Here is a 16999-nt window from a genome sequence, read left to right on the forward strand (position 1 = left end):
AGGACTCTTAGCAGAAGCAATTATGTAGACGTTAGAACCAACACCCTTCCCACAATCCAGCCCAAGCTATAGATCCGCTATGTGGATGACATCTTTGCTACCACGAAACGCAACAAATTAGAAGATACCCACAAACACAAGCAACAACCTTGCTGGTATAAAGTTCACCAATGAGGAAGACTACAATAGACTCCCCTTCAGAGACATCACAGTAGAACAAAAAGCCAATGGAGAGCTGCAGACCAGCATTTACAGGAAAGCCACATACACAGACCAGATACTCAACTACAGGAGCAACCATCCCAACACCCACAAACGGAGCGGTATCAGGACATTATTTAAACAAGTCACAACACACTGTAGCACCAAGGAACTACGGAAAGCCAAGAAAAAAACACCTATACAATACATTCAGGAACAATGGGTACCTAATAAGCGCAGTCTGCCAATTCCTACACATCAGACCTAAACAAGAAGATACAACATGCTCAGAGACTCCAGCCACACTACATACGTTAAAAACATCTCGGAGATGACGACCAGACTACTCCAGCCCGGAGGCATATAGATGTACAGCATGGAAACAGACCCTTCGGTCCAACCCGCCCATGTCGACCAGATATTCCAACCCACCTGCCAGCACCCGGCCAATATCTCTCCAAACCCTTCCTATACTTATACCCATTCAAATGCCTTTTAAATGTCGCAATTGTAGCAGCCTCCGCCACTTCCTCTGGCAGCTCATTCCATACATGTACCACCTTCTGTGTGAAAAAGTTGTCCCTTAGGTCTCTTTTATATCTATCCCCTCTCACCCTAAACCTATGTCCTCTAGTTCTGGACTCCCTGACCCCAGGGAAAAGACTTTGTCTATTTATCCTATCCATGCCCCTCATTATTTTGTAAACCTCTATAAGGTCACCCCTAAACCTCCGACGCTCCAGGGAAAACAGCCCTAGCCTATTCATCCTCTCCCTATAGCTCAAATCCTCCAACCCTGGCAACATCCTTGTAAATCTTTTCTGATTTCAAGTTTCACAACATCTATGCGATAGGAAGGAGACCAGAATTGCACGCAATATTCCAACAGTGGCCTAACCAATGTCCTGCACAGCCGCAACATGACCTCCTAACTCCTGTACTCAATACTCTGACCAATAAAAGAAAGCATACCAAACGCCTTCTTCACTATCCTATTTACCTGTGACTCTACTTTCAAGGAGCTATGAACTTGCACTCCAAGGTCTCTTTGTTCAGCAACACTCCCTAGGACTTAGCATTAAATGTCTAAATCCTGCTAAGATTTGCTTTCCCAAAATGCAGCACCTCATTTATCTGAATTAAACGCCATCTGCCACTTCTCAGCCCATTGGCCCATCTGGTCCAGATCCTGTTGTAATCTGAGGTAACCCTCTTCGCTGTCCACTACACCTCCAATTTTGGTGTCACCTGCAAACTTACTAACTGTACCTCTTATGCTTGCATCCAAATCATTTATGTAAATGACAAAAAGTAGCGAGCCGAGCACCAATCCTTGTGGCACGCCACTGGTCACAGTCTGAAAAACAACCTCCATCATCACCCTCTGTCTTCTACCTTTGAGCCAGTTCTGTATCCAAATGGCTAGTTCTCCCTGTATTCAGTCAGATCTAACCTTGCTAACCAGTCTCCCATGGGGAACCTTGTCGGAAGCCTTACTGAAGTCTATGTAGATCATGACCACTGCTCAGCCCTCATCAATCCTCTTTGTCACTTCTTCAAAAAACTCAATCAAGTTTGTGAGACATGATTTCCCACACACAAAGCCATGTTGACTATCCCTAATCAGTCCTTGCCTTTCCAAAAAAAATGTACATCCTGTCCCTCAGGATTCCCTTCCACCACTGACATCAGGCTCACTGGCTTATAGCTCCCTGGCTTATAGCTCCCTGGCTTGTCTTTACCAGCCTTCTCAAACAGTGGCACCACGTTAGCCAACCTCCAGCACCTCACCTGTGACCATCGATGCTACAAATATCTCAGCAAGAGGCCCAGCAATCACTTCTCTAGCTTCCCACAGAGTTCTAGGGGTGCACCTGATCAGGTCCTGGGGATTTATCCACCTTTATGCATTTCAAGACATCCAGCACTTGCAAAATTTACATATTACAGAGGAGCAAGGTGTCACCATCTATTTCCCTACATTCTATATCTTCCATATCCTTTTCCACAGTAAATACTGATGCAAAATACTCATTTAGTATCTCCCCCATCTTCTGCAGCTCCACACAAAGGCCGCCTTGCTGATCTTTGAGGGGCCCTATTCTCTCCCTAGTTACCCTTTTGTCCTTAATATATTTGTAAAAACCCTTTGGATTCTCCTTAATTCTATTTGCCAAAGCTATATCATGTCCTCTTTTTGCCCTTTTGATTTCCTACTTAAGTATATTCCTACTGCCTTTATACTCTAAGGATTCACTCAATCTATCCTGTCTATACCTTACATCATGGTAGCTCAGAAACCACCACAATGAAACAGCTCCTGATGAATTTAAAGGACCCCATACCAACAACCAGCAGAATAAACATCATATACAAAATATCCTGCAAGGACTGCAACAAACATTATATCAGACAGACGGCCAGGAAACTAGCCATCAGGATACATGAGCACCAACTAACCACCAAAAGACATGACCAGCTATCACTAGTATTCATACATACAGACACCTTCAGCTGGGACACTCATTCATCCTGGGACAGGCTAAACAAAGACACACATGGGAATTCCTAGAGGCCTGGCATTCAAACTGAAACTATTAACACATACATCGATTGGACCCCATTTACCAACCTGTCAGAAAAATAACCAGAAGTAATATCTCCTACCACAACAGGCCAAGACACGTAACTAGCAAACAAAACAGAACATCACTGCTGCCTCACTGCACCAGAGACCCAGGTTCAATTCCCGCCTCAGGCGACTGTCTGTGTGAGCTTGCACATTCTCCCCGTGACTGTGTGGGTTTCCTCCGGGTGCTCCGGTTTCCTCCCACAGTTCAAAAATGTGCAGGTTAGGTGAATTGGCTATACTAAATTGCCTTAGTGTTAGGTGAAGGGGTAAATGTAGGGGAATGGGTCTGGGTGAGTTGCTCTTCGGAGGGTCGGTGTGGACTTGTTGGGCTGAAGGGCCTGTTTCCACATTACAAGTAATCTAATCTAATCAGTTCTTCACCGGAGGCTCACTGATGATGTCACCTAGCATGGTGATGAAACATCTGAGAACAAATCTACCAGCTCAGCGAGCAAACTTACAACCTATCCCTTCAATGTTGTTGGGTCAAAACCTTGGAAATCTTTCCTTAACAGCATTGTTGATCTACCTGTAGCACATGGACTGTAGAGATTGAAGAAGACAGCTTACCATCACCTTTTCAAGGACAACCAGGGAGAGAAAATTAATGCTGGCCTAGCCAGTGGCACCCGCTACCCCAAGAGTGAATGAAAAACTTGGCTGACACTGGAACATGAACAGTACTGGACTGGGAAATGACTTGTCTTGCTTCTTGTGGACAGGATATCTGTCAGCAGAGCCAATGTTGTCCCTGTGCTAGAACAGCTTGGCTAGGGGCACTTTTAATTCTGGAACACAATATCGAAGTACTTCAACTGTTATACTGTCAAGCACTGTAGCTCTTGCAGTATTCAATGCTTCCAACTACTCCTTGACATCACAAAGAATAGTTGCAATTAGCTGAAGATTGGCTTTTGTGATGGTGAGGAAACCAGGAGGAAGCCATTCAGCATTTCTGGCTGAAGATAGTTGCAAATGCTTCAACCGTGTCATTTCTTTTTACTCTGATGTACTGGGTTCCACATCATTGAATAGTGACTTAAAAGTAAACATATATTGAAGACAGCATTTAAACAGCAGCATTTACAACACAGAAAGTACAATTATAAATAAAGTTTAAAAATATCTTTGGTACTATGTAGATGTTGTTTATAATCAGTCTTCCTCCACTACTTAATATACTGAAAAGGTTTTGGCAAAAAGTGAATACTTCAGTGCTCATTCCTTTGAGAATGAGGAAAGCATCATAGACTAAATGTAACTTGTGTGTCGGATCTTTGTTGACTTCATCTTATGGTCTAATCCAGTTTGCTGTAGACAGCATTTGTGAAATAGAGGCTCGAACCAGGCCAATTGTAAACCTCACTGCACAGTGGCAGTTGTTGCAAAACTGAAGGTAACCACAGGAAATGTGCGGAGAGAGGATATCATTTGAAAAGAAATGCCTTTTTTGTATATAATTTTGAAGAAGTCATTTGGACTGGGTGAAGGATCATTTTAAAATATACAACAGTGCATCACAATAGTTAAGCAAGATTAAACAACATGAGATGGCTCATTTAATTTGTGCGGTACTTCAAGCCTTTCTTACCAAAAAGAGGACTAATTAAATTACTCTGCATTTTATCATCAATTCCATAGACAGTGCCAGGTTCTCATAGAAAGTGAAAAAGCAGAGAAAGACACAATAAGTACAGCCAGTCATTTAAAATTCTCATGGTATAAATTTGGCCTGTTCAAATACATTTATTTAATGAATTTCAAAGTATCTTAAAGTATTTCATAGGCATGTAAGATGGAAATGTGATATTGCTTTCCACAAGTTAAAGGGCACTTATTAGCTAAAGAAACTAAAGTTCCACTGAAATACTGAATTAAACTGAAATGATGCAGTGGGAGATTACAATTTTGTTCATAGTTAAAGATACCCCTTTATACATTTAAATATGACGACAAATCTTCTTATATTTCAACTGTAAATAAAGTGTATTAATGGAACTTAAGGACTTTATGCAAATTATGAGTTTTAAAAAGTCCAAGCCTTCGTGCATTAAGCCAACATTTTTTTTTTAAACTCAACAGCAAAACAGGCCCAGGTTATAGGCGTGAAGTCATAAGGGACTTACTCCTTTTAAGACATTTCTTTTAATGGCAAGAAAGACAGCTCCACACACACATTCACCACTGTACCCACACTAGACTGACCGGTCAATTATTCCAACCACCAACTCAGACACATGGTCAGAAGGATCATGTGTAGAAATATCAGTTACAGGCAACATATGGTTATAGGTATTCCTGAACAAAATGGAAAATGATCTAGTTAGAGTGGTCTCTATTTGAAGCTTGAAGAATGACAAATACTGGGAATATAAGACAGGCTGTTATAAAAGTATGGTCTTCTGTATTCTTTGAAATAATTTGCATCACCATACAAAAATGAAAACTGCTATTTTCTTGTCATTTGAAAAAAATTGATAATGGGAGTACTTATTGTAATAAATTGATATCTGCATGCGATTGCTTCATCATGTAACTTTATGGCCAGTCTTCAAATTTAGGTGGCATCATTAGCATGACGTAGAGTACGACAAAAGCATCCCCTTATAACAGGAAATGGATAATTGTGTCATTTGGACCTACACTTCATCTCCTCAAAAGTAAGTCAGGGAATCTTTGATGAGATGCTGCTTCACTTGAGTTCATACACCGTTTTATTTTAAAAAGTGAAAATAGGCTTCAACTGGAAGATTGTCTTCAATTCCAGACAATACCCTTTAATAAGGATGTCAGGCCCTGGAGAAAGTGCAGAAATTTAAAACAACAACTTATAGTCGCATAGCTGCACCAGTGTAGAAAACAGCATAAAGCTAAATCATAGGCAAGAATCAAAACAATGCTTTTTTTCCCTCAAGGGCTATTCTTTGATTATTGGAGGCTTTTTTTGACTTGATATTAAACCTGTTTTTTTCTCTAGAAAAACTGATGTTGGGTAGGCAAACGTGAACCCAACAACAATTGAACAGCTTTCCTCATGCACTACCCCTACCCACATCATCATCCTCCCAGATGATATTAACATAAATTTAAGGCCCTGGAAGGGAAGATTCTTCTGGGTTGATAGGATTTCCAGCATTTTCTCAATTGTTTTGAAGAAAATATACGTACATAGCCAGAAAAGCCTGTCCACAGACACACTTCTGTAGCAGAAATACTTAAAAGGAAACCTCTTTAACACTCTTAATATAATTTATTCAATGAATAGAAGAGGAACAAAAAAGACAGACAAAGAGAAATAACTTCTTTTTTGTTTGGCTGTCCAATGGTTTATGATTGTGAAGACTTAGCCTTGTTGAAGAGTTTTAGTAAGAAAATTACTTATTTTAAGAAAACATGTCAGGAAAACATTTACATACATAAAATAAACTGCTAGTGTGCAAGTGAGCTATGTTGTCCACTCTCTTTCTGGTCCTGAAAGGTATTCCTTCTCCCCTAATCCCTTGATGCCTTCTTCAGAGTCTCCTTTGTTTCAAATGATGTGTTTTAATTGCAGCCACAGGCTGCTTATAAAGGCACTTGCAACAGAAGTAGATGGTGTCCAACTGCAGCAACACAGCCAGCACATCAAGTACAACTGCATTCTTCCACTCATTTCCTTTTAAATAAAGGACAAAAATTGCATATACTATAATTTGAAGTTATAAGTTACACAAATTACTCAATATAGAACACATGGTAACAAAAAACAGTATTATTCATTAACAAAACAATGTTTTAACTCAAGTCAATTCCACTTTTATTAATCTCTGTGTATGCATTACACACACACACACACACACACACACACACACACACACACACACACACACACACACACACACACACACACAGTCTTTAATTCAGGCAAAACTCAAATGGTATGCGAGAGAGATGTCACTGGTTGTTCTGGTACCTGCCCATTCCTTGGATGCTGTTTCTTTTCTAAGCAATTCCCATGACACTAGTGTTTCCATGGAAACATCTGCTGCTCCATTTTGGTTGCTCGGAAACAGTGGCCCTCTGGAGCTCCAGTACTCTTCTCAAGCAAAAATATGTTATTGATGTTTTCAAGCCACTTTTTCATTACTACTTCTTGCAGTATGTGGAGACTTTCATCTTGTTGCGTTTTTTGTTTGATTGAAACAAGACTCTTACCTTACAGGTTCAATCTGCTGGCTTGATGACTACTAAAACGTGTTTCTCATTGAATCATGAAGTTTTCATAATATGCTTTAAGCTCAACTTTTTTTCCATAGGGAGTATTGTTCTTAACAGCACATTAGCAACCTACATCGATTTCCCATGCTTGCATGTCATGTCAAGAAACTATACCTGTAAGCGAAGTGACGTTCTTTAGAGAAACTTTGAAACAGAAAGAAGTAGTTGAAGTAGATGCTTTGAGTGGTTTGGGGTCATAGTCCACGGTCAGTTTGTCTCTGCCAAATAGGTATCGATTAAAGTGCTCACAATCAAAGACAATAGTCAGGTACTTTTTTCAATCTGACAATAGCATTTTTCCATTTGTATTAATGTCCTGAGTGCAAATACAACTAGTTATCCTTGCTGCATATGGGTTGCTTCCAGCCCTGTCTCACTAGAACCTCAATGCAATGTAAGATGATTATTGTCATCACAGTAATTCAGCAATGACACTGTCATTTCTGGTTGCTTGACTCAAGTGAAAGCTGCTTTGAATTCTGTACCCCAATACCACTGAATGTCCCTGGCAATGAATTTGTGTAAAAGTTCACAGTGATGATAAATCAGATAAGAAGTTTGCAAAATGGTTCAAAATAATCCAACAAATCATTCGTGTCCCCTTGACTTCAGGCATCTTCATCTGTATCAGTTATTTTTGTTCAATTTTAGATTCATCTGGCAAACTATCTAGTAGTCATGTAGGATTCTAATCGGCATCTTCTGCTGTGCTCCCACATCCATAGGCTTGTGGGTCATTCACAGTGGCTTCCACTTCAGGAAAATCACTGACTATTTGAAAGATGTTGTTGCCTTGTTACATTTCTGGAGCAATCTAAATACCAAATGTCATGCTATGGTAATGATACATATTTAATACCATTATTTGGAAATTTCAATTTTTAAAGTTGAGGCAAATGGACTTTGTTTTCAGTTCTGAGAAGTTTTTTTAAATTAAGTGACCTATACCCTTAATTTTTAAAAAGCATATTTCTTAGTGCAGGTGCAGGAGACATGTGATCAGAGGAGCAGGAGAATCGACGTTTCGGGCTTATGCCCAAAATGTCGACTCTCCAGCTCCTCGGATGCTGCCTGACCTGCTGTGCTTTTCCAGCACCACACACAACTCTGATTTCCAGCGTCTGCAGTCCTCACTTTCTCTGGGATACATGTGATGTCAACTAATTAAATGCAATGCTGCTGAGTTTATGACATATATAAAAAAGGAACACTGATCATTTAGTTTGAGATCTGCTCAGAAGAATCAGGTTTCAGTTTCATTTAGCAGAAGAATCAGGCTGTTGAGCTCAGAAGAGCTGTTTCATCACAGAAGCAGGGCAATTCACCCAATCTCAGACGTACTGTTTGAGACTAGAAACCAGATTTTCTGAGCTGCAATCCAATGCAGATTGGTAGTGCAGCCCTTTGGTTTATGAAAAATGTCTTCAATATTTCTGATAGCAGATCTTGCACTGTGTTCCTTCATAAATGTGGAAACATAACTGCATTCTGACAGTCCTTCCATAGGGTAGAACTGTCAGGGGAAGGCAACCATTTCACACAGTCAACTGCCTCACTCAGAAATTCAAAGGGGCAGACACAGTCACTTTGATAGTAGCTGTTAATGGCTAAGCACATAAGTGTGAAGTAACACCACAGAGGCTGCTATTGTGTCACCAAGTCACCCTTTATTTACATGTGGGAAGTTCTTAAATCTGATCCAGCTCAGTCAGAGCCAGCTGTCAAAGTGAAAAGATGTCTGATACTTCAGTTTTTGTCTGTCAGCTAGGGCATCCTGTTTGGACCAGATTAACAGCCTCAATCAGGGAACTCATTACATTCACTACAGTTGGCTGGGCCAGTATTTATTGCCCATCCCTAACTCCCCTTGACAAGGTGGTTTAATGTGATTGGCCAAAAGAGACCTTTTCTAAAACATAAATATGTGGTATGAATACACTACTCAATAAGTGTTGAAATATGTTTCAAAAATGAATTTGATAAATACTTGGTCACACTGTTCTGTAGATGTTACAATGACAATATGGCAAACTAACAGCATCTGCCATCATTCATGCACTGAACTGACAGCAGTCTCTTAAATTATGTGGATGCACAGAATAATATGGAAATCCAGAAATTAGACCAATGATTCTATACTTCTTCTGATGGTACATTGTTGAAATACCCCACATTGCTATCACAGGAAATAAAATACATTGAGCATTTCACACTGAGACTAAGTGTCAAAAAAAAGTAACACCTTCCACCTTAATGAATGAAATGTAACTGTGTTGCAAGCTTCATAAACTACGTTATACACCTCAGTTGCCCTTAAAAGTTAATTGTATATTTGTGGGATGTCAAATTGTTTCATATAAGTTTTTAAAAGTCACATAAAATAGTTACTACTTTATTTTTGAGGACAGAAATAAATATGGCAGAAATAGTTTAGTCAGTACATTACACTCAAATATTGCATTCATTTGAGATATTACAAATTTTAATGGTAGATTTCAACTAAGAATCTCCACTATTGCTGCTGCTAAAGCAGAATGTTCATTTTGTGGAAAAGATGTACAAAGATATAAATTTCTCAACTGTCCCTCTAGCCAGCCAAGTTTAAAGAGAGCAGGGAAGGCTGAGAAATACTGGTGAGAAAACTGGCAACTCCTTCACAGCAAGCATGAAGGGATTTTCCAATTGTCAGCACAGAGTACTTATAAATTGCTTGGACTTTTTATTTGCAATGACATGTGAAAAGTCCAAATGTGATTCCTCCCTGGGATTTAATAAATCCAATTTAAGTCTGGTGATGTCAGAGAATTATTTGATTAGATCAACTTGGAAAAGGTTACATTCTAATTCAAGATTGAACCACAAATTCTAATTCTATCCAATTTGAATCTTTCAATGTCAGAATGATTCAGAGATGGTGTCAGAAACCCAACACTTTTACTTCTTAACTACTTCTTGCTGGGAGGTGCAATAGTTGGTACAAATTTACACAATGCAATTATATCTGTACACCGTACATGCTATGCAGACAGTACATGAACAGACAAAGCCAGAGCTCCATGAAGCTAAAATCTGAAATGTTTTTCCAGAGATTAGATGATCCTGTTACTGCATTTACTTTGCTAATCTGGAAGAATTTTTAAATATTTAAAAGCATCAAATAAACAAGTCAGGTCAAGAATTAAAGAGCTTTACCTTCTTTTAGATCATAGAACATAGAACAATACAGCACAGAACAGGCCCTTCGGCCCACGATGTTGTGCCGAACATTTGTCCTAGATTAAGCACCGATCCATGTACCTATCCAATTGCCGCTTAAAGGTCACCAAAGATTCTGACTCGACCACTCCCACAGGCAGTGCATTCCATGCCCCCACCACTCTCTGGGTAAAGAACCCACCCCTGACATCTCCCCTATACCTTCCACCCTTCACCTTAAATTTATGTCCCCTTGTAACACTCTGTTGCACCCGGGGAAAAAGTTTCTGACTGTCTACTCTATCTATTCCTCTGATCATCTTATAAACCTCTATCAAGTCACCCCTCATCCTTCGCCGTTCCAACGAGAAAAGGCCTAGCACTCTCAACCTATCCTCGTACGACCTATTCTCCATTCCAGGCAACATCCTGGTAAATCTTCTCTGCACCCTCTCCAAAGTTTCCACATCTTTCCTAAAGTGAGGCAACCAAAACTGCACACAGTACTCCAAATGTGGCCTAACCAAAGTCCTGTACAGTTGCAACATCACTTCACGACTCTTGAATTCAATCCCTCTGCTAATAAACGCTAATACACCATAGGCCTTCTTACAAGCTCTATCCACCTGAGTAGCAACTTTCAAAGATCTATGAACATAGACCCCAAGATCCCCCTGTTCCTCCACCTCACTAAGAACCCTACCGTTAGCCCTGTATTCCGCATTCTTATTTGTCTTTCCAAAATGGACAAACTCACACTTGGCAGGGTTGAACTCCATCTGCCACTCCTCAGCCAAGCTCTGCATCATATCTAAGTCTCTTTGCAGCCGACAACAGCCCTCCTCACTATCCACAACTCCATCAATCTTCGTATCATCTGCAAATGTACTGACCCACCCTTCGACTCCCTCATCCAAGTCATTAATAAAAATTACAAACAGCAGAGGACCCAGAACTGATCCCTGCGGAACTCCACTTGTAACTGGGCTCCAGGCTGAATATTTGCCATCTACCACCACTCTCTGAATTCGACCGGTTAGCCAGTTTTCTATCCAATTGGCCAAATTTCCCTCTATCCCATGCCTCCTGACTTTCCGCATAAGCCTACCATGGGGAACCTTATCAAATGCCTTACTAAAATCCACGTATACTACATCCACTGCTCTACCCTCATCCACATGCTTGGTCACCTCCTCAAAGAATTCAATAAGACTTATAAGGCAAGACCTACCCTTCACAAATCCGTGCTGGCTGTCCCTAATCAAGCAGTGTCTTTCCAGATACTCATAAATCCTATTCCTCAGTACCCTTTCCATTACTTTGCCTACCGAAGTAAGACTAACTGGCCTGTAATTCCTGGGATTATCCCCATTCCCTTTTTTGAACAGGGGCACAACATTCGCCACTCTCCAGTCCCCTGGTACCACCCCCGTTGACAGTGAAGACGAAAAGATCATTGCCAACGGTACTGCAATTTCCTCTCTTGCTTCCCACATAATCCTAGGATATATCCCGTCAGGCCCGGGGGACTTGTCTATCCTCAAGTTGTTCAAAATGTCCAACACATCTTCCTTCCTAACAAGTATCTTCTCTAGCTTACCAGTCCGTTTCACACTCTCCTCTTCAACAATACAGTCCCTCTCGTTCGTAAATACTGAAGAAAAGTACTCATTCAAGACCTCTCCTATCTCTTCCGACTCAATACACAGTCTCCCTCTACTGTCCTTGATCGGACCTACCCTCGTTCTCGTCATTCTCATGTTTCTCACATACGCATAAAATGCCTTGGGGTTACCCTTGATCCTACCGGCCAAAGATTTTTCATGCCCTCTCTTAGCTCTCCTAATCCCTTTCTTCAGCTCCCTTCTGGCTATCCTGTATCCCTCCAACGCTCTGTCTGAACCTTGTTTCCTCAACCTTATGTAAGCCTCCTTCTTCCTCCTTACAAGACATTCAACCTCCCTCGTCAACCAAGGTTCCCTCACACGACCATTTCTTTCCTGCCTGACAGGTACATACATATCAAGGACACGTCGTATCTGTTCCTTGAAAAAGTTCCACATTTCCACGACATCCTTCCCTGACAGCCTATGCTCCCAACTTATGCTCCTCAGATCCTGTCTTACAGCATCGTATTTACCCTTCCCCCAATTGTAAAACCTACCCTGTTGCACGCACCTATCTCTCTCCATAACCAAGGTGAAAGTCACAGAATTGTGGTCACCATCACCAAAATGTTCACCCACTAACAAGCCCATCACTTGTCCCGGTTCATTACCGAGTACCAAATCCAATATGGCCTCCCCTCTGGTCGGACAATCTACATACGGAGTTAGAAAAGCTTCCTGGACACACTGCGCAAACACCGCCCCATCCAATCTACTTGATCTAAAGAGCTTCCAATCAATATTTGGGAAGTTGAAATTGCCCATGACTACTACCCTGTGGCTTCTGCACCTTTCCAAAATCTGTTTCCCAATCTGTTTCTCCACATCTCTGCTGCTATTGGGGGGCCTATAATAAACACCCAACAAGTGACTGCACCTTTCCTATTTCTGACTTCAGCCCATACTACCTCCAAAGGCAGATCCCCCTTGAACTGCCTTTCTGCAGCCGTTATACCATTTCTAATTAGCAACGCCACCCCCCCCCCTCCTTTTTTACCACCCTCCCTAATCTTACTGAAACATCTGTAACCAGGAACCTCCAACAACCATTCCTGTCCATCTTCTATCCACGTTTCCGTGATGGCCACAACATCGTATTCCCAGGTACCGATCCACGCCTTAAGTTCACCCACCTTATTTCTGATACTCCTTGCGTTGAAGTATACGCACTTGAACCCATCTCTGTGTCCGCAAGTATTCCCTGTCTGTGCTACCTTCTTCACAGCCTCCCTACATTCTTGGACATCCTGACAAACAGCTAGCCTACTTGCTGGACTACAAGTCCGGATCCCATCCCCCTGCCAAATTAGTTTAAACCTCCCGAAGAGTGCTAGCAAACCTACCCCCCCAGGATATTGGTGCCCTTCTGGTTCAGGTGCAACCTGTCCTGCTTGTACAGGTCCCACCTTCCCCAGAATGCAGTCCAATTGCCCAAATACCTGAAGCCCTCCCTCCTACACCATCCTTGCAGCCACGTGTTCAACTGCGCACTCTCCCTATTCCTTGCCTCACTGTCACGTGGCACCGGCAACAACCCAGAGATGACGACTCTGTCTGTCCTAGCTTTTAGCTTCCAGCCTAACTCCGAGCTCTTGAATGACCTCCCCACCCCTCCTCCTACCTATGTCGTTGGTGCCAACGTGCACCACGACTTCTGGCTGCACACCCTCCCCCTTAAGGATTCTGAAGACACGGTCCGAGACGTCTCGGACCCTGGCACCCGGGAGGCAACAAACCATCCGAAAGTCTCGCCCATGTCCACAGAACCGCCTGTCCGTCCCTCTAACTAAAGAGTCTCCTATAACTAGCGCTCTCCTCCTCTCCCCCTTTCCCTTCTGAGTCTCAGAGCCAGACCTCGCGCCACAGACCCGGTCACTGCAGCTTACCCCTGCTACCCCAACAGTATCCAAAGCGGTATACTTATTGGTTAGGGGGACTACCACAAGGGATCCCTGCACTGCCTGCTTCCTCCCCTTCCCACCTCTAACTGTTACCCAGCTACCTCTGTTCTCTGGCGTAGCTATGTCCCTGTAGCTTCTATCTATCACCCTCTCAGCCTCTCGAATAATCCTCAGTTCATCCAACTCCAGTTCCAGTTCCCTAACTCGTTCTGTGAGGAGCAGGATCTGACTGCATTTCCTGCAGATGAAGTCGGCAGGAGTATCGGTGGTCACCCCTACCTCAAACATCCGGCAGGAGGAACATTCCACTGCCTGCGCTGCCATTACTCTACACCTCGTCTCTGAAAACAAGAACACTGAGTAGCTTACCTGTGGACTTTAAAATTAGGTTAGAGGAGGAGGATGGGAGGGAGGCCCTACTGCGCACCAAAACTAAATAACTGGATTTCACTAAATCATAGATTTAATTAAATATTGAACAGTTAGTTACCATTGATCACAGTCTATAAATCAGTTTGGTATACAAGACCACCTTATTTCTCAGACACATGTGTATTGGCATATATGTGGTGCATAGTTTGATCTCCCTTTTCAGTCAAAGCTTGCCAAACTCTATTCTTTACCCCACAAATGGATGTTTTAATTACTACCACCTTATAAATGGGTGCTCGAGATGAAGAAAACTGGGCTGTGTTATAAAAGGGCACAGGAATTTAAGACAAACCCACAGAGCAAAGCCCACATGGTGAATGACAAAGAAGATAACCACATATGCATAGCATACAACTTATTTTCCCTTTGATTTTCAAGGGATTTTTCAAGGCCTCAAAGGTTGACTGATACAAAGACAAATGATATGCCATAGATGTCAGTGTATCAGTGAAAAGGGAGAAAATCAGCATCTGGAGAGCAGATTTATGGCATAAGGGATTATTTGTCACTTCTGTGTATCAGCTGTAAAATATTTAGTGCTTCCTTAAATGTCTTGCAGGACATTCTCACCTTCCTCTAGCTCCATATTCTTAAGGAAAAGAGGATTTTGTAGAACACTACAGTGACCCTGCTCGTCCTCCTTGGTCAAAAGCATTAAGTCAGTATAGATGAAAATGCAGACCTGTGGAAGACACAAAGATCGATTTAATATTTGAATTGGGTATTGATGGCCATATAATTTAAAAAGAAAGTTAACTCATGCCACATTGCTAAGGAGTATAAAACACTGAACTCCTTTGAAATAACCTGCAAAAGCTATTTTCAATAAATATAACTATTTTTTTAATAACCTCAATGATTGCATTATCTTAGCTCCTTGACTGAACAAAACATTTCCAAAAGACAAACAAAACGTTTTAAATATAATTAACAGTATTAAATAACTACTACTATATTGGCAAAGAAGTGCCTTTACCTGAAAAGTTTATGACAGTTCACAACATAGATAACAACAATCTGCATTTATACAGCATCGTTAGCATAGTAAACACCCCAAACAATTTGTAGGAGCATTACTAAACAAAATGTGACTAAACCATGTTTGGCAATATCAATGGACGAAGAGCCATAAAAGAGAGCAAGCTAGAAGGGAGCACAATATAGAACAGAAGCAACTGCAAATAAAGCTGCCAATGCTGGAGCAAATATAAGATGGGACTGGAGAAAGGTCATAATTGGAGCACTGCAGAAATTTAAGGGTGGTGGTTATTGTTGTCAGGCTGTGGAAGGTAGCTGAGATGGGGGATGGGCAATATGAAGTCAAGATTAGAATTTAAGTACAAGTACTGAGGAATTACTCAGCCAACATAGGTAAATGAATGCAGGGCCAATGGGTCTGTGGCTTAGTCTTAGTTTTGGATGAGCTCATGCTCATGAAGGGTGTGAGACTGAAGGTCAGCCATGAGTATACTGCACAAGTTAAGTCCAAAGGTAATTGAGGTATGCCTAAGATTTTCCAACAGGGAAGAAACTAGAATGGTGTTGAGGAGGTGCAAATAAACAGCTCTAATGTGTGATCAGAAGCTCTTCTCAGGCTCAAATATTGCATAATGGTTACAAATGAACTGCTTGATCTGGTTGGGCATTCAGCTATTGTCAGAGAAGGGCAGAATCAGCTACTAGGGAACAAAACTTGCGCTGGCGTCTGAAGACGATGACAGTGGTCTTCCCAACGCCTGACAGGAGGAAATTTCTGGTCATCGAATACTGGATGTCGGAAAAGTAAACAAACAGTCAGACAACTCAGACTGTAAGGATCGAAAGAGATGGTGGTGATCGAGGTAGAGCCGGACGTTGTGTGAACAACCTGAGGCTACATCTAGATGAGATGGAAACAGGAGTCAAAAATAGATCTTTGGTGGCTTCAGAGGCAATGGTGCAGCAAAAGAAGTTACCACATGTGGTTCTCAGGCCATGATCAGAAAAAGGGAACCAGGCAAGTGTAGTATCACTAAGCTAGATGACAGAGGAGGCATAAGAGGAGGACTACATGGTTTGGATGCACAAGTTTGTTTGAGGAGAGATTAATAACGTATATGTGAAGGGGGAGGGACAGTACCTGAAGAGGAAAATTCTGTTTAATAATATGTCAACAGAACAGCAAGGAAGACAACTTGCATGATCAGAATTTAATGATCATTTTAAAAATTTCATTTCCACCTGGCAGCTGAACAAATTGACAGGCTGCCAACTACTGGACAGAAATGTCAGCAGTAACAGGCTACAGCCTTTGAAGATTTTTGATTCTGATGACTGGCTAATTTTTGACTTTTTAGTTCAAACAGTTGTGGGTATATCAAAGATATTATTGCTCTCTAGGGCACTTACTTTCAGATGAGATGTTAATCTGCCCTCTCAGGTGGAAATATATGTGACACTATACTATGAATAATAGCGAGAGTTTGTTTTCAGCATCCTGGTCAACCTTTAGCTCTCAAAATCAACTGCACTAAAAAAGCACATCATTTATCAATACATATTTTAACGCTTTGTAGGAGCTTGCTGTCAGCATACCAGTTATCATATTTCCTACATTCAAATATCAACAACACATCAAAAATACTTTTTTGGCTATAAAATCCTGAGACAACCTGATATTGTGAAAGGCACTGCATAAACTGCAAGCCTTGCTATATGTCACATGCCTGAGAGTT

The 16999-nt window shown here is 41.5% G+C and overlaps 1 protein-coding gene across 8 annotated transcripts in view; it reads right to left on the reverse strand.

Moving 5' to 3' along the window:
* The window catches only part of LOC122564798 (regulator of G protein signaling 3), a 289256-nt gene that overhangs the window by 104621 nt on the left and 167636 nt on the right, over positions 1-16999 (reverse strand). For all 8 annotated transcript variants that reach the window (XM_043720037.2, XM_043720031.2, XM_043720035.2 and 5 more), the window contains one exon: positions 14856-14967. In XM_043720037.2, the coding sequence (XP_043575972.2) occupies positions 14856-14967 (112 nt within the window). The remainder of the gene's footprint in view (positions 1-14855; positions 14968-16999) is intronic.

Source organism: Chiloscyllium plagiosum, unplaced genomic scaffold, assembly GCF_037043375.1.
Source record: "Chiloscyllium plagiosum isolate Xiang-an unplaced genomic scaffold, Cpla_swu_hap1 HiC_scaffold_21, whole genome shotgun sequence".
NCBI classification, from domain to species: Eukaryota; Metazoa; Chordata; class Chondrichthyes; order Orectolobiformes; family Hemiscylliidae; genus Chiloscyllium; species Chiloscyllium plagiosum.